The following is a 23625-nucleotide window of genomic DNA, read 5'->3' on the forward strand; positions in this document are numbered from 1 at the left end:
TCAGTTACAATAAGTGAAAGCATGTGTGGTGCACCTGCAGGGAAGGGAACACTGCAGTAAATGACCGCCTCTAACCCTAAATATTCTATCCCATAATAACGTCATTGTGAAACTAACTGCAAAGCACGCTTAGCAGGGAGTTTACGTTTTGCCCAGTTCTGCCCATCCACAGATATAAGTGTTTGTACCCCCACAGATAACTCTATCTTGGCCAGCTAATGTAAAGCTAGTTGGCCTTGTACAGAACTAGACACCACTAAAGCGCATCCCCCCCCCCCCTTAATTTCAACTGTTGCAATACATTACTTACAATATTGACCATATAGACAATATTGTAGCTTGGGTATAATGTGCTAGTGTTGTGTAGTAGTTAGTGCCAATTATTAAAGACAAATTAAATAAAATAAAAAAAAAACCATAAAATATTCTGGGACTGTGTATATGGAAATCTACAGAAAATGTAAAGAAAACATGTTGGAGGACTTTATAGAAATGAGACAGACACTGCAGTGTAAATTTACTAAGATGGGAGGTCTATTGAAGATGAGATGGTGCTATGGGCAACCAATATTGTATCTAATATATTCTAGAAGCTGCAAAATAAATAAGAATATGCTGACTGGTTGCTATGGGTAACAGCTCATCTGCAATAGAACTCCCATCTTAGTAAATTTACCCTGGCATGTCTGCAATAGTTCCTACACTGACTAGAAATGTGATATTTGTATTTAATAAAGCACAAGGATGTGTGGCAGCTAGACAAACATTATAAATACCGTGTATGTTTTAGTAATCTGGCCACTGGGTGGCACTATACCAACACTGTCTGGATACTACAGGATTTAGACCCCGATTCGTAGTTGTACACTAAGGGCGGGATGTATCAACATACATCTCCGCCCTTCGCACGGCAGCCGCCGCGATGCTACCGCATATGTACTAACATATGCGGCCAGCATCGGGCTGCGGTAACGGAGACCCCCGCGATACCTGTGATGTTGGCTGCGGGGGTCTCCGTCACCTACCGGCGGCTGCCAGCGTCCCCCTGTGTCTCCTCCTCCCCCCTGAAGCCGGATGTCCTGCCGGCTGTCACACCAGGGGGAGGAGATGATCACAGGAGGACGGGAGGGGGTGGGCGCGCGGACGGCGTACGGCGGGCGGCGAAAGAAGCCCATAGGCTTCTATAGGGTATCGCCACCCAGAGGGTGGCGATACCCTGCAAAGCGAAAACGCTGCGGACGTATATTGATACATAGGAAAATGCCGTAAAACGGGGGTTTTACGGCATTTTCCCTTTAGTAAATCTCGCCCTAATGCTGCCATGTTCTATTTTTGATGATGGGCGAAGATGTGCTAATTGAGCAGCCACCGTAATTTGTATAGAGACGCCCACCAGAGGCTTCCCCAGAGGCTGCCACAACTACATACACATTTGCAGCACTGGCTTAGATCTTAAAAGCATTGTTTCCCTGAGTGACTCTATGGTCACTCAGAATTACTGCCACAAATGAGACGACACTAACGTGATACCTGCGTACAGGATTGCAGTTGGCGGCTGATACACGACCCAAAAATGGTCCCAACGTGCCAGAATGTTTGACACCGCTCTGCGTTACCTCTTGCAATGTGACCACTTCCTGTAAAATACTGGCAAATTAACCCTCACTGCAAGTGTAGTAGCTAACCAATGCACAAGAAGTGACGCATGCGCAGTTTACCGATAATGGCTCAACTGCAAAATCATCGGTATAGCGTTGGTCTAGGAAAAGATGATTGAGATCGGCCACTCATACTGGAAAATGCAGACATGCAGAAAAACATCTTCATATCTTACATAGCAATAGAAAAAAAGATATTATATATTGTACCTCATTATACCTCAACAGAGGCGCAAAAAGTGCAAATATGTCATTAAGGGCTCAATCTGCTGTGCACACAATCCAGGAATGGGCTGCAGAAAAATGATATTTCATAGGGCTATATGCAATATGTTGGTATGATGATGGTATGATAAACTTATCTAGAAATGAGGCGTGCTCTGTGCTGAAGGGTTGTCCACAGAATTTGCTGTTCAGTAAAACCCTATGAGCCAGGTTTTTTTCTGTAATGTTTGTGCACTTTCTTCATGTGAAACCACAATCTCTGCTTTTGACAGGAATAGCATAAGGAGATTTCAGTGATGGAGTGGTTGGCATTTGAAAGGTTCCGAGGTACAGCCACAAGTCACTTGCCTCTACAGCAGTGGTTCTCAAACTGTGGGTCCTGACCCCAAAGTGGGTCGCGACCTATTCAGCATAGGGTCGCGACTCCATGTTGCTGACTATCAGGATGACGACTTTTGTAATCTCATTCAGTGATTTAAGATGTCTGAAAAGTCTATTTAGTTGTCGGTTATGTTAGACTCCTCCCATCACTTTGTGCCCCTACAATGCTGCCATGTATGTGCTATCTGCTGACCACACATGTGATGTGATGACATTCTGCAGTAACTTGCTGGGGTCCTGTAACTATTTTTTTTGTCTGATGGGGTCCCAGGGCAAAATAGTTTGAGGACCCCTGCTCTACAGTATATACTTCTCAGCACGTCAAATGCCACCCACTCTGGTACTGAACTCCACGATTATAAATATTTCTGTCCAAAGTAGAAATCTAAATAATACAAATGTTTCGAATAAATGCTAATTTAAACTTGTTTTGGTACTTGTGTATTTGCAGGGCACCCAATTTACATACGTATGGCACCGTAGGAAAATCGCATTGTATCGCACTTTAAAAGCACCCATGCACACCCCCACTATCCACTTCACCCCGAAGCGTGGCGAGCGGACGCGGTTACGCTTCCTCCCGACCTTTTCATACCCCCACTATCCATGTCGGTGTGGAGTTGATTTTATAAAGTGTGGCGAGCGGACGCGGAATACATGTAAAGTAATCCGCGTGCGGTCGCCACACTTTGGGCTCACCACACTTTATAACATCAACTCCACGCCGACATGGATAGTGGGGTATGAAAAGGTCAGGAGGACACGTAACCGCTTCGGAGTGACTTGGATAGTGCGGGTGGGCATGGGTGCTTTTAAAATGAAGTACCATCACATCTCATCACATGGGTGCTTATACAATGAAAAATCGCTCCGCAAATAGAATGCGATGCGATCCGCGGGCAGGGGTGCACTAAAAATTAACTAAGGAAAATTGCATCGCATAGCACCGCAAAATTGCACGCGATGCGATTTCACTACGCAGAATAGCCCACTAAGCAAATAGCTTAGTGGACGCCCTGCAAATACACCTTTTTTATCACAGTTATAATAATTCTGTTTATGTGGTAAGGCAGACATTTCTGATCTTAAGGCCTATTTTCATCCAGACCAGGAAGTTGCAGAAAGTCAAGTAGCACCTGCCAGAGTAGTGGCAAGCTGTAGACTCCGTTCCTATACTGTAATGTGACACAGACCAAAACAAAAACCCAAATCCCTGATTTATTTTACTGCTTTCTGCTAGGGAGTGTCTTTAGCCCCACTATCCATTGCAAGCTGGGGATTGTAGTTATACAATAATTTGAAGTGACTGTAATGGAACTTAAATGTAAATTTTGAAGCAACTGTAATGGAACATTATCCAAGTACAAAAAGCCAGAGGTGTCGGAGCAGAGAAAGACATGTGTCATTAGTGGCTGGAGATATGGCATATAGTGCAGTCTGTCAGTCAGTAGCCTCCCAGGGTGAGTATCAGTGATACATGGAGACCTCCATTGTTTTCCTGTTCCGTCATATCTGTAAGAGGAGGTCTATCTTGCTCCTCTGCCTCCCCCTGGTGCTGATGGGCCTCTCCTCTCAGTACAGTCCGATTTTCTGGGCCAGCAGCTTGGCTCCTGTGTTAGTTTGTTAGTGACAGGAGATTATCTGACTCGCCCTGTATACAGACAGAAACTGCAGTCAGCGTGCGGGCAAGCGAGCCATTCACAGCAAAGGGAAAACAGCGAGCAATGCGGGGGGGAAAGCCAGGGAGCAGCATGAGGCATGTCAACTTTTAAATGGTAAATTAGAAAAGAGATATACTAGTGGGGCAGATGTATGAAGCAGTGATAAGGGAGGAGAGGTGAGCCAGTAAAGAAGCTTTCTATTATCAGCACTGAAGGAACATCTATAATTTGCATACTATAACATTATACAGAGCAGCTGATTGGTTGCCATGGGCAACCTCCAATGGCTCATTTCTCATCCATTATCACTGCTTCACACATCTGCCCACTGTTCCTCAATGTGACAATACTTTGTAATACAGTTTTTTATACAAAAAGACAAGTACTAAATGTATCAAAAGTTACAAAACAAAATAGAATTCAAAATAGAATTTTAAAGGAATGTATGACATGATGTCAGATAATAATTGTATGGACTGAAACATGGCTTAGTAAGGCAATGTCTCCCAATTTCCATTTTCTTTTACACTTTATTGAATATTGTCACAGGGAACCAAGTAAAATAATAGTAAAAGTTGACACATCTTTTGTGCATACATACAGTATAACACAAGCCAATATGAAAGAAAACAGAAGTCAAAACTCAGTAAATATTATGCACACTCACAAAGTTAGGCATACAACACAGCAAAGCCAAAAAGCAAGGCATGCCCACTTCATCAGCAAGAGGCCAACATTGCATTGGAATTAGGAAATGATAGGCAATACATTGATAGGCAAATAATCATAAATACAGCACATATTAGTTCTCACAGCCAATACAGTTTAATTCTTTAAAAACATTCATTACAGCGGCATCAACCGAATTATGCACAATGTTATAGATAGCTGGTGTCTATGTTAAACAATGTGTCAGCATGTTATATACAGTAGGTAGGTATGAAGGAAGTTTGAGGTGTATTATTATATTTATAGGGACATATTATTATATTTATAGGGACATATACACTTGTTTTTTTTTAAACCAGCAATCATTTACAATGCAAAACCAGTTTGATTTTGCAGTGTAAATGATTGCTGCTTTTAAAAAAAAAATTGGAGATTTCTTACCAAATCTCTCACTTTCTGAATCTCTCATCCTATTAAATGTCCCCCTTTAAGTCTTGGAAATACGAAATAAGTACCTTAGGGGTGTATCCAATTAGCTGCAGCCGGCACCATCAATACCCAGCAATTGTCTCCCACTGATGGTGCTTATCGCGGATTGGTTACTCCCAAATCCGCAATAATTTTTTTCAGCGATAAGTCCCGCAAAAGCACATAGGTCTGCAGGTTTTCACTGTATTTTGGACGGTATAAAAGGATAGGGTTGTTTCTTGAAAAAAAACAAAAAAACCAGGAAGCCGCAGCATGATCCCAGCTAATTGGATACCTCTGTAATCCATAAAAAAATACTACTGGTGTAAAAACGACTTCTACTTTATACCATCTCCATTTATAACAGTAGCTTCAACTGACAATAATGCAACTCTCACTAAAACATCAGCTCTGGGTTGTGTTTTAAGCTTTTGGTATAAAGATTATATTATGGTTTATCCTGAAATAAGCAGGTGCCTGCACTGACTTGCTATTGTGGTGGTAGTAGTTAAGTAACTAGGAGGCCTATTCATTGTAAAGAAAGCTTGCCCTGTAAACACTACATTCAAACTCAACACAATATTCAGAAGTTGACAGTAATGAACTGGAACATCTCAGTATTACTCCTGTGTCATTACAGTCAGCTGCCCCATTATCTGTAACAAGGGCCCTTATTCTGGTCGGTGCGGATATATCCGCGTGCGTTCGGCCCGCCAATGTTTTGTGTCTGCGCATGTGCAGAGGCGTCTCTGCGCATGTGCGAGCGGGGCGTACGGCCAAATCCCGCATGATATGTGAACACTCCGAACAGGGGGTGGAGAGGGGCGTGAAGGGCTATTTGGGCTCATTACCATATGCATACGCCCCGCGTTTCATGGGCTTCCCATGCAAACGCTGGGCGTACGTATGGTAATGCGGCCGTGACGCACGTGTAGGGGGCGGACATATGACATCGCCGGATGTCAGCTGCCCGCCCAGATCCCTGCCTTTGCACAGAGAAATGTCCGTGTGGTCTGAGGTTGCGGGAGCTGGTGGAGCACTCGGTCCTGCATTCGATGGTCTGCGACCATCGAATGATGGGGGAGGTTCCCTTAGATGGAGGAGGCGTATTCCGTGTAAAATACACGTGCGGTCCGTTCGACCAGCTTCTTACCGCGTACGGACGGAGTTGGCGATCCATATGGAAGGCGGGGTTTCGCACGCACAGTCCTGGCCGCATAATCGGATCCGGCCGCACCGACCAGAATAAGGCCCAATGTCACTTGCAGTAATGAATAGTAGCAAGTAAAGTATTGGGGATACGGTCACTAGGTCTCCAGTAACTAGGTCGACAAGCATTAGGTTGACACCACTAGGTCAACATGCATGAAGGTCAACATGACTGAAGGTTGAAATGCATGAAGGTCGACATGACTGAAGGTCAACAGGTCATTGGGTCGATACAAGCATTAGGTCCACATGGGGAAGGTCGACGACAGTCAAAGGGTCGACATGGGGTTTTTCACTTTCTTTTTGAGCCGACACGTGCCGACAGGCGGTATTTCATGCCCTACCATCCACTAGGGCGTGGTGGGAGAATAAAATAGTGTGCCGAGCGCAGTGACTCCGGTTTCTTCTCACAACCCAAAAATATACTGGTAGGTTAATAGGCTCCCAACAAGTTAACCCTAGAATGTCTGTGTATGCGTGTACATGTGGTAGGGAATATAGATTGTAAGCTCCACTGTGGCAGAAACTGATGTGAATGTTCACATATACTCTGTAAAGCGAAGGGGGTAGTCAGGTAGGGTCTCATACATTGTTATTTGGACTGGAAAGATCTGCTCACTGGCGCATACCTTTGCCTGAAATTATTTGAGTTCACGCACCATCACTATGTATGCTTAGCCCAAGAATCAGACTTGAGTTATGGGCCAAAGTGGAACCTAGTTGTAAAAAACAGTCCCTGAAGTATTGTATATAGGATCATTATTGACTGACCATCAATTTTACTCCTGATGAAGTCCTAAGGATAAAACGCATAGGGTTTTTGTTCATCCACTTAACTGTATATTCGATTTTATCTCATGGAAGAACATATATTGTGAAAGAATATCTGTGAAATATATGGAAATTATGTTTTAACGGTACTTATATGTTAGTTGGGCGCCCACTATAGTTAGTACGCTCATACCCCCAATATCCATGTTGGCATAGGGTTGATTTTATATAGTGTGGTGAGCGCAGCGAGCCACCGAGCCCCACGAGGGGATGCGGAAAACTAAGCAAATAGCTTAGTGGGCGCCCAACTAACATATAAGTACCGTTTTAACTGCATTTTTTTTTTACATTTTAATGTAAAAATATATTTTAAGAAACAGTTTTATTTATATATATATATATATATATATATATTCCAAATCCCCAGGTGTAGGGACAATGACGGCACTCAGGAGACTTTTTAAACAGCACAATGTGTATTCACATAGGCAGGTAACAGGTGAGTCTCCTAAGTGCCGTCACTTGTACCTACACCTGGGGATTTGGATTCTACAAATTGTTGTTCTGGCACCTGAGCATATTGTAACATTGGAACCTGAGTGCCGGCAGTTCTGGATCACTATATATATATATATATATACTGTATACTGTATATAGTTAGCTGGAGTACCCGCCATTGCTCGGGATTTTAAGAATTTTGGTTTACAAAAATCAATTTAAATATTAAACACACAGTATAAACAACATTAGTTGTTTTTGATTTATGTTGGTGTGCAGCACATTATGCATCTCCTGATATACACTGTGCTGCTGGGGAACCCTGCTACTGCCACTATATAACTCTCAGTGTGTGGGTTCCTGCTATCTCCGTTCCCCTCCTCACATCATGTCACTGTCCCTGTCACATGCAGCCCTGTCATCACTGACATATCAGGCATGTCCTGGTATAGTCAGGGATATATATAGGGAATGAAATTTGTGCGTCTGCCCTTGGCAACATATTAAGAGCTGGAGAGAGATAAAGTTAAGGGGAGGGATTCTCTAAAATGCGCAGCCGCACATCACCGGCTACCACAGACATAATTATCGCATATGCATTAACATATGCGATAATTATAGCAAAGGACAGCTCTTGCGTTAAGAGCTGTCCTTTGCAATCTGGCTGGCGATGTGCAGCAGTTCCCGGCGGCTCCTCCCTCCCTTACCTGGCCGGGTGCTGCTGTGGGTGGGCGGGCTCTCCTCCTGCCGTCCCGCACACACCCCTGCCGATCCCCCTCACTCGGACCAGTGACCTCCTCCTCCCCGCACTGTAAATCCTCTTTGGGGTGCAGGATGGAGGAGGTCATTGATCCGGGGGAGGGGGGTCTGCATGGGGTGCATGCGGGATGGCAGGGGTCTGTTCGGGGCAGTGGTGGATTGTGATAGAAGCCCATAGGCTTTTGCTGGTGATGCCCCCCACTGCGATAACCCGGCAGGGGGTCCTTAGTGCATCTCGATAACGGAGTTTTCACCGCATTTTTCGTTTAGAGAATCCCGCCCAAGTACTGTAGTTACCCTGAAACATCAACCAAATTCTAAAGTCCCCCCATACAATATACGACTTCTCTGAGGGCAGAAGTCACATATGATCCCCCTTGAACCTACCCAGATGGCAGGATTGCATACAATATATTGTATGTGGTCCTTTCGCATACAATGTATCGTATGCGATCTCAGCAAGGCCTACAAGATCCAACATATCTATAGTGCAAAGAGAAGGGGGTTATAGGAACTGGCTACCTGTTGGCGCTATTGCGGCCTTGAGTCTGTACTAACCCACGGCTATCACCTAATAGCAATTTACAAGATCATACAATACAAAAATTTGGGATTCCAGGCTTCTAAGGCGCAAAGATCGGTGGTGAGGTTATCAGACGGCGATGTTTCTCTTGGACTTATCACTCTCTTCAATATTCACACTCGATGAGATATGGAAAAAGAACCAAAATGGAGAGAAAGCCAACTGTTATGTACTGTTCCTCATTTAAACTAAAGGCAGTTATGAGAGAGAAAAGTTGATGGGCGTACCCCACTCACGGTATTGGCGGAGGGGTACAGGCACGTAGCGTTATCTTTAGGGACCCTCTGGTTCTTTATGTCAATCTTTCGTTCTCCCCGTGTACGTGTATACAAGTGAACAAAATAAACGAGATATTCGTATTAGTGTATATCCTTTGTCTAGTTCCTAGAACAAAAGTTTCCAAGGGACAGGACAAAGTTTTTTCCTTTTTTGTGGGCGTACCTCACTCACCAAATGCACGGTGGGGGTACACCTATAAAGGTTTCTTTGTGAGAAAAAATCAAAGTGTTAAGACAGGATGGGCGTACCCCACTCACGGTGTTTCAGGTGGTAAGCAGGCCCGTAGCAGGTTCTTTGTTCGACGTCCTCTGTCTACTCAGTAGATCGTGGGGATTTCCATCCAGTCGACATAAATAAAAGTGAAATACATATACAATGTGTAAAATATCATTCAGTATTATGGGTATAAGTGATGATCTCTGAAAGGGGAATGTGTACAGAGAGCGTACCCAGACTCACACTATAAAGTGCTGTTTTAAGTGTATAAAGGTATCTTTATCCACAGGAACCATAAACCTTCACCATGTGAGACAGAAAAGGCAGTGTATACCAGGGGATTTCTTCTCATAAAGAAGGAGATGAGGGGGTATTTTGCGTACCCGACTTACGATTTAGTAAGCCTTGAAACTCTCATAACGGTTTCTTTGATCTTGTGTTTCTTATACTAGTTTCACCATTGGGTCCAATGAGGGGACGTGTGCCCAGAGAAAAATGATGAATATAATTAGCCGTGAAAAGTCCACTTCAAATATTGAAAAATACTCCTAGCCAGGTGTTTTTTATAAAAGTAGAAAAATTCTCTTTATTCCAAAAACCACATCCTCTGTCCCCATGACAATCGGATGGATCGTAAAAACAGGGGGGTACAACAAGAAGACCACACACGGTCACAATACAAGCAAAAAGAAGGACTTCCAAGGAAATCCAAAAAACATCCGGATAAAAAATTCTTAAAAACAATAAAAATACTTGAAAAATACGTACATCCAATGTTGGGTTTCTTTGGTATAAAAGGTGATGGCTGCTCACACTCCACACTGGCAGTCGACGCGTTTCGGTGTGTCAACACCATTTTCAAGACATGCCTGTGGAGAGTGTGAGGCCGTCCATTTATACCCTGAGCAGCCTGTTAACCTTGACAGGAAGTGATGTCACTACTGTTGTGTGTCCATCACCTCCCGTTTACCAAAACATATATTTATTAGTAACCACAATATACCAGATGATTGCAGGCTTTTCAACAATACAAAACAATTAAAGAACGATTTCTAAATCAGCATAAAGTCCAGTGCAATAATAATGTCCTCTTAGAATGAGTTCCGAGGCAGACGGTTGCCATGACAACCTTCTTGGCATCGTCCACCTAGCAGCCCATTCTGAGTATTTTTCAATATTTGAAGTGGACTTTTCACGGCTAATTATATTCATCATTTTTCTCTGGGCACACGTCCCCTCATTGGACCCAATGGTGAAACTAGTATAAGAAACACAAGATCAAAGAAACCGTTATGAGAGTTTCAAGGCTTACTAAATCGTAAGTTGGGTACGCAAAATACCCCCTCATCTCCTTCTTTATGAGAAGAAATCCCCTGGTATACACTGCCTTTTCTGTCTCACATGGTGAAGGTTTATGGTTCCTGTGGATAAAGATACCTTTATACACTTAAAACAGCACTTTATAGTGTGAGTTTGGGTACGCTCTCTGTACACATTCCCCTTTCAGAGATCATCACTTATACCCATAATACTGAATGATATTTTACACATTGTATATGTATTTCACTTTTATTTATGTCGACTGGATGGAAATCCCCACGATCTACTGAGTAGACAGAGGACGTCGAACAAAGAACCTGCTACGGGCCTGCTTACCACCTGAAACACCGTGAGTGGGGTACGCCCATCCTGTCTTAACACTTTGATTTTTTCTCACAAAGAAACCTTTATAGGTGTACCCCCACCGTGCATTTGGTGAGTGAGGTACGCCCACAAAAAAGGAAAAACTTTGTCCTGTCCCTTGGAAACTTTTGTTCTAGGAACTAGACAAAGGATATACACTAATACGAATATCTCGTTTATTTTTATCACTTGTATACACGTACACGGGGAGAACGAAAGATTGACATAAAGAACCAGAGGGTCCCTAAAGATAACGCTACGTGCCTGTACCCCTCCGCCAATACCGTGAGTGGGGTACGCCCATCAACTTTTCTCTCTCATAACTGCCTTTAGTTTAAATGAGGAACAGTACATAACAGTTGGATATCTATAGTGCAGCCCTTGTGATCTCCAGCTCCAATCCGATGCTCACAGGACCGCACATCGATTGGAATCGGATATGACATACATGCGATTTGGCACCTTTCATTTAATTTGTCGGACCAGTCCATTGAAATTGGATGAAAAGTGCCCAAATCGCACGAGTGTATGGGCACCTTTACTGACATTTCAAAGAATGTGTTACATGACAAAAGCAGATCAGGTAACTTCTCCACTTTATATCTCTCCGTGGCTTGATACAGATCACCCTATGGCCCTTATTCAGATATGATCGCAGTACAAATTTGTTTGAAAAACCATGGGCGGAGCAGGTGTAACATGTATAGAGAAAGAGTTAGATTTGTGTGCGACGTGCGTTATTTTGTTTCTGTGCAGGGTAAATACTGGCTGCATTATTTTTACACTGCAATTAAGATTTCAGTTTCAACACACCTCATCCAAATTTAACTCTCTCTGCCCCACCTGCAGTGCACATGGTATTTTCCCATTTTCCAAACAAATTTGTGCTGCGATCAGATCTGAATAAGGGCCTATGTGTTACAATAATCCAAAAAGTTTTACGCAAAGATATTTGTTTCCTGGAATTGCAGCCCTTCTTTTTGCCTGAAAATGGCTCATAACATAAAACTATAGCTAGGTCAACATTTATAGTTTATAAGGCAGCTTGTGTTTATTACTGTATGTAGTGGACCTTTAAGTTCAATTTTATTTTTCTTTACAGTCTTTAAACTTTTAATTTCTGGTTCCAAAGTGTAAGAGCAATCAGTTACTTATGCCTGGTACTACATCTGCGATATAAAAAAAACAAAAAACAGTCATGCGTATCATTTCACAGCGGTTACCAAGGCTAGTGATAAATTGTTCTGCTAGTCAGGTTTCAGCACAAATTACAATGAACTCAGCTAAGGCCTCTGCCTTCCCTAAAGAATGTCAAACCTAGAGTTGGAAGTTACTCATGCAGCCGGTTGCTCTCAGTAGGTGGTGCCATGCAGAGATCAGGCTGGGACTCAGCTTAGGGAAACATGCAGTAATTTTATATGCAGAGGAGAGTGTGACAGAATGTGACCGTCACCAGAACACTCAAGAGCCTTGCGATGTACAAAATATGAAACCAGGCAATGCTAGAAAAGCTGCATCTTGGGACAGAATAAATATATATATAACTCATGGTTCACCCCGCACCCCCTTGTTTATATATAACTGGACCGTAGCATAGTATTCCAATCAGCAGTACTCCTGGTAAACTTCACAGCACAACCAGGATATCATCTAACATGTGGCCATGCAGTTTGTTACCAGGAGTGCTGCTATAATCGGTATAACATATACATATATATATATATATATATATATATATATATAATACCGATTATAGCAGCACTCCTGTATATAGCTCACCAATACCCGCACTGGGTATGGATGCAATAGTCACTAAAAGTCCACAGGTAGGACTGCTGCTCCTTTGCACAAGTAACCTCAAATCCAAAAGGGTGAAGAATTATCTGTTAAAATTAGAGATGTGCAGGTTCGGATTTACTCGGATTTACTCAGATTTACCTGGAACTCAAAACGGGATCTTATTGGCTATCGGTTGTCACATGATTTGGAGTCAAAACATGCGACAGCCGATAGCCAATAAGATCCCATTTTGAGTTCTGGGTAAATCCGAACATGCACATCTCTAGTTAAAATATAAGATGCAAAAGGCGATCCATAGTGCAGATAAAACAAAGTTTATTTAACAAACATATATACACCACAATTGTGACAAAAATGCTTGTACCAAACTTATACATGCTGTGGACTGGGAACCACAAGGTTTTTTAAACAGAAATACCCAGCAAACTCCTTCACAGGTCCGGAGCATAAATACTGGGCAAACTCCTCCACAGGTCTGAAGCACCACCTGGAATCTCAAACCCCCACCGCCGCACCTGGACCAATGCTTGCGGCGTGACAGATAGCAGAAGCGGGAGCAGACCGAGCAGGGAGCTGCCAGGCAGACACAAGCGAACGTCACCAAGGGATTGATGAAGTAATAACACGTATAGTCAAGGACTTCGTCACCCTCTCTGAAGAACCTGTGGAGGAGTTTGTCTGGAATTTGTGTTTATAAAACCTTGAGGTCCCCAGCCCACAGCATGTATAATTTTGGTACGAGCACGTACGTGGTGTACATATGTGTGTTAAATATATGTTGTTTTATCTGCCCTATGGAGTGCCTTTGAATTTAGATTTTAACACACACACATATATATATATTACTGTATATTATCTTAATGTTCACCAATTGTGGTAAATTATATTCCAACATTTCGACGGTCTTTACCGAGGGGAAGCCAGGAACGCTAGGGTCCGGAGGTTGAAAACTCCCCCTGCTGTTTCCTGCTAGACCCCCCCCCCCCCCCACAGCGTATTTACCTAATGCTGATGCGCTGTGCCCCATTACACTATACTACATTGACTGTCAGTGGGGCAATGACACCTGTGCTGTTAAAATCAACAGTTGCAGATGTCAGAGGGGTCAGTGTAACTAACAATTCTTACACTGTCCTGCACATTGGCATACTATCTTAAAGATAGCATTGCTGATAATAACAGGGGTACACATCTACCCCAGGCTTTCCTACCCTCCCAGAATTGCCAAAATTTGTTGATGCTGGGGAATTTCCAAATTTCGAGTCCCCCTCCCGGCCGCCTGGGACGGTGAGCAAGTCTCCCGCATGAGCCATGCAGCTCCTCACCCCCACACCCCTCTCCTCCACTGCAATGAATCCAGTTTTTTCCTGGGTCCGCAGCGAGGGGCAGGGCTAAATGATGCAAATCGCGTCATTTTGCACCATTTTTGCACCTTCCTCAATCCGCGGACCCATGTCTTGCCTTGTTTGACTGCGATGGGGGGTGGGGCTTGGTGACGTCCGCCTCATCCCGCCCCCCCCCCCCTGTCTGTCAGGTCTGTCAAAGCCTGTTAGGGGAGAGTGTGTGACATCAGCTTCAGCCTCAATCAGGCTGATTTCATTGCAGTCTCTGGCTACTCCGAGGCTGAGTGGTGACCAGTGAAAAAAATCATTTGATAGTGAGTGTCTTACAAATGGATTTAGTCATTTTTTCACAGATGCAAAGTCTTTGCTAGCCATACACATCCATTCGCATGGCGTACACATTAATTCACAAGGCAAGATTTCACAATGGGGGGGTGACGTCTATCTAATTGCAGGCCACTGCACATTCGTGGCCATGCGATCAGGTGGAAAATTGGCTACAGTATCCCGGGTTGTTGCGCATCAAATAAAATAACATGGGATATTGATGGCAGTGTGAAAGGAGTATTAGATCAACAGTTCACTAGTAGATTAAATTTCCTGCAAATGTCAGAAACCGGCCCAAACATAAGAAAGCACTATATATATATATATATATATATATACTGCAATCTGTGTCCCCGGCTTCTGGTGGGGCCCAGGGGAAAGAAGGTGGCATCAGGATGTGCTTAAAGTGCAAATAGTGCCAGTGCACTCACTCACTGGCACTATTTGCACTTTAAGCGCATCCTGATGAGAAGGCTGTCGAGCCTTGAAATGTCGATGACGATGCTTACACTTTGAAATCATAAACTATTTTTTTCTAAAAAATCTGTGAGTGCCGCCTTCTTTCCCCTGGGCCCCACCAGAAGCCGGGGGACACAGAATGCAGTATCTTTATTGGGGAAGGCACCACAGTTACAAAAGAATCGTCCGGAGTGCCGAACAACCAAGACGGTATATATATATATATATATATATATATATATATAAATATATATATATATATGTGTGTGTGTGTGTGTGTGTGTGTGTGTGTATATAATAATGTAATCTGCATGTACAGTATGACTGTGCATGTATATATTGTTGACAATATCACCTAGTGTGTACACGTGCATCTTTGACAACCACCTGCCTCATCTTGTGTGTGAATCAGGGAGGTCCTCTTTAACAATGGCCATCGCTCCACACCCCCCCTCCCCCTCAGCCATCGCTCCCATCCGAGCCAGCAAGTGTATATGCAATTTCAGCATTGGTGGGGATCGGCCAGTGTGTAGGGAGCTTATGGCTACAAACACTGATATAACTAAACCTAACACTCAGAAATTTTGGGTCTCACCACAAAATAACAAGATACTTATTTAGTTCTGTAATTTATCAAAATTGTTACCATTTCCAAAACACTTAACCCTATAAGTATTTTTCTCCTTCTGCTCTCATATCGCATATTTGAGTCATTTCGTACTTCGCATATGTCTATGTCTTTTGCTGACCATACATTAGAGTGATTTCAGGGACAATTGGACGATTTCGATGGCTAGTGCAATGTACGATTACGATCCAATGCGTGGGCGTGAGATGGATCCTATGATCTTACATGCTCCACATATGATCTGTGAAGAGTGTGTGCGGATCATAAGTCCATCTTTCGTACATCGTTTGTCAAAATGCACCAAATGCGGAGTCTGGGACTGCCAGGGAAATTGTGGGACAATTCGGATCAGATGCTGGTCATCCCAATGTATGGCCAGCGTTAGGTATATTGTCATGAGATCTGGTTTAAGGCTCTGATGTCACCTTCAAAACGTTTGGCCTACATAGAAATCGAATCCTCTAAGTTAAAGAAATCAGTGTGGTCTAGTGCCCGTGGTCGCTGTTCAGGAGTCCAGACGTTATACTGACACTTCCAACTAATCTTAATTCCCAGGCTACTGGTGTTTATTCCTTTCCTAGCCTGCTATGATGCTGCCCAGCCCCTTGGCACAGATACGGTCTTCCCATCCTTTACTTCCCTTCATTGCCATTTCTTGTCTTATAGATTATCTTTGGCTTTGACTACATGTGGTCTGATGGACTTTACCTGCGGCCTATTGTTGCCCTTCCTGCCTTTTTTTTTATTTTATATCTGACACTATGAAAAGACATACATTTGGCTCTTTGTCATCCTGTATATCCCATGGTCCTTTTGCAATAAACACATATTCCACAAAATAAATAAATAAAACCAATGCTCAGTTAGAAAATGGGCAATGTAACTATTAAAGTTTAAAAGCAAAGCTCTGGCATAAAATAAATGATCATTTGTAATTTTGAGGATATATAAGACACAATATAAAAAGATAGTCCAATAAGACATCTTACACTCACTGCATTGTATTCCACCAAAATAGCCGGCTGATGGACCCATCTTTATTGATATCCTAGCAGTTGATATCCTAGCAGGGGTGTTATTATTTGCCAGGATGATACTATACACACATCAGAATCAGGTTTGTTGGCCATGTATACTCATGCTGTTTAACAAGACACTGGCTACTCTGTAACTTCTCTCCCTGTCAATCATACGATACACTGATTTACTTGTTCTAGTCTATAATCTTTACTCCAGTCAATTAGCGCTATAAGACCTGAATACTTATCAGTGTATCAGCACTCACCTCGGACGTCTACCTTGGCTTCACACTGTTTAGTCCCATACTCATTTATTGCTTTGCAGGTGTAGAATCCGGAATCTCGTTTTTCAACGCCCACAATATGAAGTGAAAAAATGCTCCCTTCCTCCTCTGTCATGCGGTATTTTCCACCAGGCTTCACCTGTTGCTTGTTTTTGAGCCTGTGCAGTGTGAGTAAGCAGATTATTTCTCAAAAGAAAGACAACAATGAAAAGCCATAGGGGGCAGTGAATGAAACCAATATGTACCAGTCAGCTGCAGTGGAGGCAGCCAAACATTTAATTAGGAGCAACTGACATGACATAACATTAGTTCCTTGTGGCCTTCTGTTTGTGACAGTTTACATTCTCCTCTTGCTGGAAATGCCAACAAGGTTTTGAAGCCTCTTTATGGTTGACAGATGAGTCACCAAAAGCATTAACTAGATTGAACTTATTTTACCATCTATCTGAAACTCACCAGTTGATCATAGGCTTGGGTTCTCCTTGCACATGTACATTGAGAACAACCTCCTGGCCTTCAAATACCATCTGGTCCGACAGAGCCACCTATGAAGTTAGAGTAGGCAGAGAAGCAATAAAATATAAGAAGCATTTAGAGGTTTATTTACTAAGGTGGTAGTTCTATTGAAGATGGGATGTTCCTATGGGCAACAAATTAGATTCGATCTATTATCTTCTAGGACAGTGGTTCCCAAACTTTCTTGACCAGGGCACCCTAGAATATCAGCATGTATTCAAGGCACGGCTAGTCAAAAAGTTCTTGTGGATAAATAAAAAATAAAGTAAATTGTGCTTAACTGTCACCCTCAGGTTCAGTTATGTGGTGGGGAACATACAGTAGCTGTGGTTCTAATTGTCCATACATTTTATGATTGGCAGCTACCCACATTGGTTTTGCCTATCACTTTGATCAGAAATAATTTGTTTTGGTAGTAGACTCCCAACCTGGGGCCCCCTTGGAAACATCCAGAGGCACCCACAGGGTGCCTAGGCACACAGTTTGGGAACCACTGTTCTAGGAGATGATAAATAAATAAGAAGTTGATTCTGATTGGTTGCAATGTGCAACATCCCATCTTCAATAGAACTCCAATCTCAGGGGCAGATTTATTAAACTCGGTTAATTGAAAAAGTGCCTGGTTTTTATCACCGGCCAATCAGCTCCTAACTGTGAAGTTACACGCTTGGTTTGAAACATGACAGGTAGGAACGGATTGGCCGGTGATAAAAACTTTATCACTTCATTGAGCTTAATAAATCTACCCCTTAGTAACTTGTTGACAGAGGTTACGGAGCGCACACACTCATATTACCAGAACTACTGTTTGACAACCACAGCCCACAAAGACATTATCCACCATGTCAAATTCATAAAATTCCTTTTGGATCTCACCTTGAATGAGGGAGGGGCTTTGAAGGACACGCTGTGTTGGATGGTGGCTTTGCTAGACATCCCGTGCTGGGGTGTGGTAGGCTCACTTAAATCTTCCTGAGGGCTCAGATACTCATCATCAGATGTAATAGGGCTGAGAAGATCTCGTGGGGTGCCACGATGGGCAGGAGATTCTGTCACAGGTGCTGAAGAGATAGAGAGTGAACAGAAGCCTTGAGCTGGGTATACACTATACAATGTAACAAACAATCTGATGGTTGGTACAATTTCACTGAATCCCAGAACACAGGATATAGAGCTTAAACAAAATCTTCCAGAGGATGGCACGATATATGTGAGGTATGTGCGGTTGTGTATACGCAATGGGCCTGATTCTGGTTTACTTGCAAAAGCAAACACATTCTTTAATGTACAAAACCCTGTGCACTGCAGGTGGGGCTGATGTCACATATGCAGAGAGAGTTAGATTTGGGTGAGTTATTTTGTTTCAGTGCAGGGTAAATACTAACTGCTTTATTTTTACACTGCAATATAGATATCAGTTTGAACTAGAGATGTGCAGGTTCGGATTTACTCGGATTTACCCGGAAGTCAAAACAGGATCTTATTGGCTATGGCTGTCACATGATTTGGAGTCAAATCATGTGACAGCCGATAGCCAATAAGAGAATCCAGGTAAATCCGAATCTGCACATCTCTAGTTTGAACATACCCCACCCAAATCTAACTCTCTCTGCACATGTTACATCTGCCCCACCTGCAGTGCACATGGTTTTGTATATTAAAGAATGAGTTTGCTTTTGCGAGTGAACCAGAATCAATCCAAATATAAAACATGTTCATTCCATCATTTTATCTGACGTTCAGCACATCAGGTGTGAAGATGTGATAAACAACTGTCGATTCACCCATTGTTTCACACACAATATAAGGAGGTTTTCTTAATCTACCTTAGGACCATATATTGGATGAGAGATCTTATAGATTTCTGAAAAGCGCTGCGGAATATGAATGCGCTATTTGAATAACTGTTAATAAATAAATAAATGAGTGTGTACCCAGCTTTAGAGATTTCTCTTTGAGTTTCATTATATATTATAACTTTTTTCTCCATATACAAAAGTAAAATAATAATATAGAAATAATCCTTTTAATACTTTTTTTTTATTTAAGCATGTGTCTAGAGAGCACAGAAACCTTAAATGTACAAAACATTACACTATGCACATACTGTATTTGCAAAAAGAAAAAATACATTCGACACCATTATATACAGTAGACATTAGTGTATAGCATTCCGATGGTGAGGAATCTGGACTGGTTAGAAACATCTAACTATGACGTTATAGAGGTTATTGCTTTATTTAGTCATAATGTTCTTGGAATAGACACTTTGTTACCGTTAGTGACACAGTATTGTCTCCTGTCAGTTTATTAATAAACCTTTTATACCGTTGTCATCTTTTTTGCAAGATTAGAAGAAGTTGCAGTTGAAGATTCATTAATACCTAAAATGGCCCCCTACAATAGCCCCCACCTCCCACCCTCTCCACACGCAAAGCACTGGCATCTTTCCTAAGTGCCAAAAAAAGACTAAGCAGAGCCTCTGCTCCATACACAGTGGCTGAGACATGCAATGACACAGACAGACACATAAGGACTCACCAGTTTAGAACTACAGACCCCCAGAAGCACCCTTACTATCCTAGAACATCAGGTACAGAAATGGACTGAAACTTCCAATGGGGTGAAGCAGGGGTGCACAAGAGAATGGGGGAGAGCACAGCAAGGGTGTGTGTGAAGAGGGCAAGTAAGTTAGCAACAGACACAGGAGGTTGAAAGAAAAAGAGTGAAAGAAGAAGAGCGCAGAGGAAGAAATAAGATGCACATAAAAAGGGAAAAGCAGAGAGGGGAGAGAAGGAAGGGAGAAGGGTGGAGAGACTGAACATGACGAGGTCACCTCCAGTACAATCTGTTGCTGTATTTAGACTCTCACCCTCCTCGCTCCCTCCCACATACAAACTCACCAGCACACAGGGAGAAGGAAAGACAGTAAGCAGGACAGAGAGGTACAGATGATGGGGCAGTGAGGGAAAGCAGCCAGGACAGGAGAGGATAACAGTCCGGAAAATGGTCAGGAGCACCGAGCGGCCTCTGCACTGCTGCCTGCATACCGTAAGCCAACACTGCCCTTTACCAACGTACAGCTGATCACAATAAATACTAGTCCCAAAGACACAAGGTGCTCATGTTTCTGAGCTGCTGTGCCACCAAAGCAGCAAGTGATATATTACCGTCTGGCAATGACGGGGAACTTGACGTGCAATGATTCCTCTGAGAGTTAAATTCCAGCATAGAGCATATGCTGCGCTAATAAGAATATACTTATCACACTCGCCAAAAATAACCGCCTTTCTCATTCATCAGCTTTGCATAGCAGGAATGATTGATGATTATTCCATGAGTAAAAGCACAATCATGGTTTATAGAGATCACATGTAAAGCTAGCATTAGTGAAATGTGGACTGATGGAGAATGGAGAACACAATACTATGGGGGAAATGTAATAGGATAAAGGTGCGTACAAACGGAGCAATGTGATCGCTGGCAATATATTGCTCAGTGTCCCGTTTTCATCAGCGACCAGAGATGGTCACTCATGAAATGACACACTGCCGGGAGAAGACGCAGGGGAAGTCGCTGGTCAGAGGAGCATGGTCCTCCGACCAGCGACCATTAGGGGGCTGAAAACGGGAGCGCGCACCTGGTGATTTATTGCCGGTGAACACACATCAACCATATTGCCAGCAATTTTTGACCGTGTGTACACAGCTTAAGAGATTCAGAAAGTTAAAGATTTGGTAAGAAACCTCCAGTTTTTTAAAGCAGCAATCATTTACACTGCAAAACCATTTAAATTTTGCAGTGTAAATGATTGCCGCTTTAAAAAAACTGGAGGTTTCTTACCAAATCTCTCACTTTCTGAATCTCTTTCACCCCAAATTTTAGACCTATTTTTAGATTATATACAAATAATGTAAGAATTGGGAAGAAAGAATATAAGGATGTGGGCATGATTACATGGGCTAATCAGTTCAATCCAATGGCTAATATCCCATACATACTAGGCGATCCTAAGCCAACCTGGCCGTGGCTGATATAATTAACAATATAAGCTGCAGGCAGCCAATATTGTACATACACACTGAATGATATCAGACACCGATATCATCCAGTGACATCACCGGGACACGCTGAACACGCAGGTCATTTGGCTATACAGCCAAATCGACACGCAAGTTCAGTAGACATCAGGGGCTGGCTGGCAAATTTTAGCCTGGGGGCCAAGGTCAGAGCACTGGCCCATAATAATAGTCAGATCTTTTAATTAATAGCAGACAGTCCAGCATGGCCGCTGCCACTGCACAGTAAACATAGTGGCAGGTGAGCCTACCGATATGCGAAACATGATAAGACAAAAAAGTGCGCTTATTGTTTTTAAAGAAACATCTGCATTATTTCCTTAACCATATAATATGCTTGTAAAATCACTAGATGTTTGCAAATATCATAAAATGATCTTCTATATGTTATCTGCTATTACGCACAGATATTCAATGTAAGTGTAAAATAGTGCTTGTTATGGTGCCTTTGACACTTAGGGCAAGATGTACTAAGTATAGGAAAGTGATAAAATGGAGAGTGATAAATCCCCAACCAATCAGCAACTAACTTATTTTTCAAACACAGCCTGTAGCATGGCAGTTAGGAGCTGATTGGCTGGTGGTTTATCGCTTTCAATTTTTCTCAGGGGCGAAAGCGGACCAGCAGGTGCGGCTATTAAATAGTAAAATAGTATTAAATAGTAAAACAAAAGCAAGTAGTATACCTTTCTGAGCAGTACAGTAGCTTTCCCTATATCCTCTGATGTGTAATGGGCTTAAGTTTGGCAATGATGTGTGCTTAATGGCCAGCATGATAAGTACTTGATACACTCTGTTTAGAGAAGGTATCTTAAAAAACGTGGGTCTGATTCAGTTGTATACAATGTCAGGGGGAAATTTACAAAGATGTTTTTCGCAGTGAAGCTTTTGCCATTGCGCAGTAGTCACACTGTGCCAAAAAGGATTTATGTGCTAAGTGAATGACAGCGCATGCGCGGTAGTGTCTAGTCGCCGGAACATGGAGGATGCCATGTTTCTGGAGACTTGCGCATGCATATAAAGCCAATATTTATGGCACCGTAGAGAGGAGGGGGCTCATTAAGGGCGAGATTTACTAAAGGGAAAATGCTGTAAAACCCCCGTTTTACGGCATTTTCCTATGTATCAATCCCCGTCCGCCCCGTTTTCGCAAGGCTGGGTATCGCCACCCCCTGGGTGGCGATACCCTATAGAAGCCTATGGGCTTCTTTCGCCTCCCGCCGTACGACGTCCGCGCCCCCCCCCCCCCCCTCCCGTCCTCCAAAATCTCCTCCTCCCCTGTTGTGACAGCCGGGAGGACATCCGGCTTCAGGGGGGAGGAGGAGACGCAGGGGGACGCTGCCAGCCGCCGGGAGGTGACGGAGACCCCCGCAGACCACATCACAGGTATCGCGGGGGTCTCCGTTACCGCAACCTGATGCTGGCCGCATATGTTAGTACATATGCGGCAGCATCGCGGCGGCTGCAGTGCGAAGGGCGGCGATGTATGTTAATATATCCCGCCCTAAGGGAATCTAAGTGCTATCAAAATGAGTCTGCACATGGGCCCCCTCCTCTGTTATTCCACCTGCTCAGAAGGTCAATATTTGTCTGATGTGCCTCAGATGGTTTGAAGCCATGGTCCAGAGACACATGCCTTTAGTGGGTAACTCATTACGGATCCCAGTCGCAGCATCATTAGTATATGTTTGCACTGCCGATGCCACCAAATAACAGCTGCAAGGGCATTTACGCATTTCTCTGAATTAGTCCCTAGTGAGCAATAGGATAGCAGCTACATTTGTTAAAGGAGATCCATTAGGATTTGAAGGAAGGAGACGAAGGATGACACTATGGTCACTCATAATTATCATTAGCATCAGTAAAGAATGATTTTGATTTATTACATTGGGATTCATTAAGGGTCAGTAGCATGGGTAGATATGATCATAAGATCACAAGAAGGGGAAGCAGAGATTACGAGAACCAAACAAATTTAAATCCATCTTCAGTTCCAGCGGGTTTCGGAAATTCTGAAAATGCACCATGAGCCATCTTTTGTAAGGAAATGTCATTTGTAACTCGGAACATATCAAAGATGTATCCAGAAAAAGTGAGTTTCTGAATTTAT

The 23625-nt window shown here is 43.0% G+C and overlaps 1 protein-coding gene across 2 annotated transcripts in view; it reads right to left on the minus strand.

The window, feature by feature from the left end:
• SPEG (striated muscle enriched protein kinase) overlaps nt 1–23625 on the minus strand; it is a 187105-nt gene that overhangs the window by 92485 nt on the left and 70995 nt on the right. For both annotated transcript variants that reach the window (XM_083153761.1, XM_083153760.1), the window contains exons 9-11: nt 18313–18497; nt 17377–17465; nt 16903–17078 (exon numbers count right to left, since the gene is read on the minus strand). In XM_083153761.1, coding sequence (XP_083009887.1) covers nt 16903–17078; nt 17377–17465; nt 18313–18497 — 450 coding nt within the window. The remainder of the gene's footprint in view (nt 1–16902; nt 17079–17376; nt 17466–18312; nt 18498–23625) is intronic.

This window comes from Crinia signifera, chromosome 7 (genome assembly GCF_055691185.1).
Source record: "Crinia signifera chromosome 7, ASM5569118v1, whole genome shotgun sequence".
In the NCBI taxonomy this organism is placed as follows: domain Eukaryota; kingdom Metazoa; phylum Chordata; class Amphibia; order Anura; family Myobatrachidae; genus Crinia; species Crinia signifera.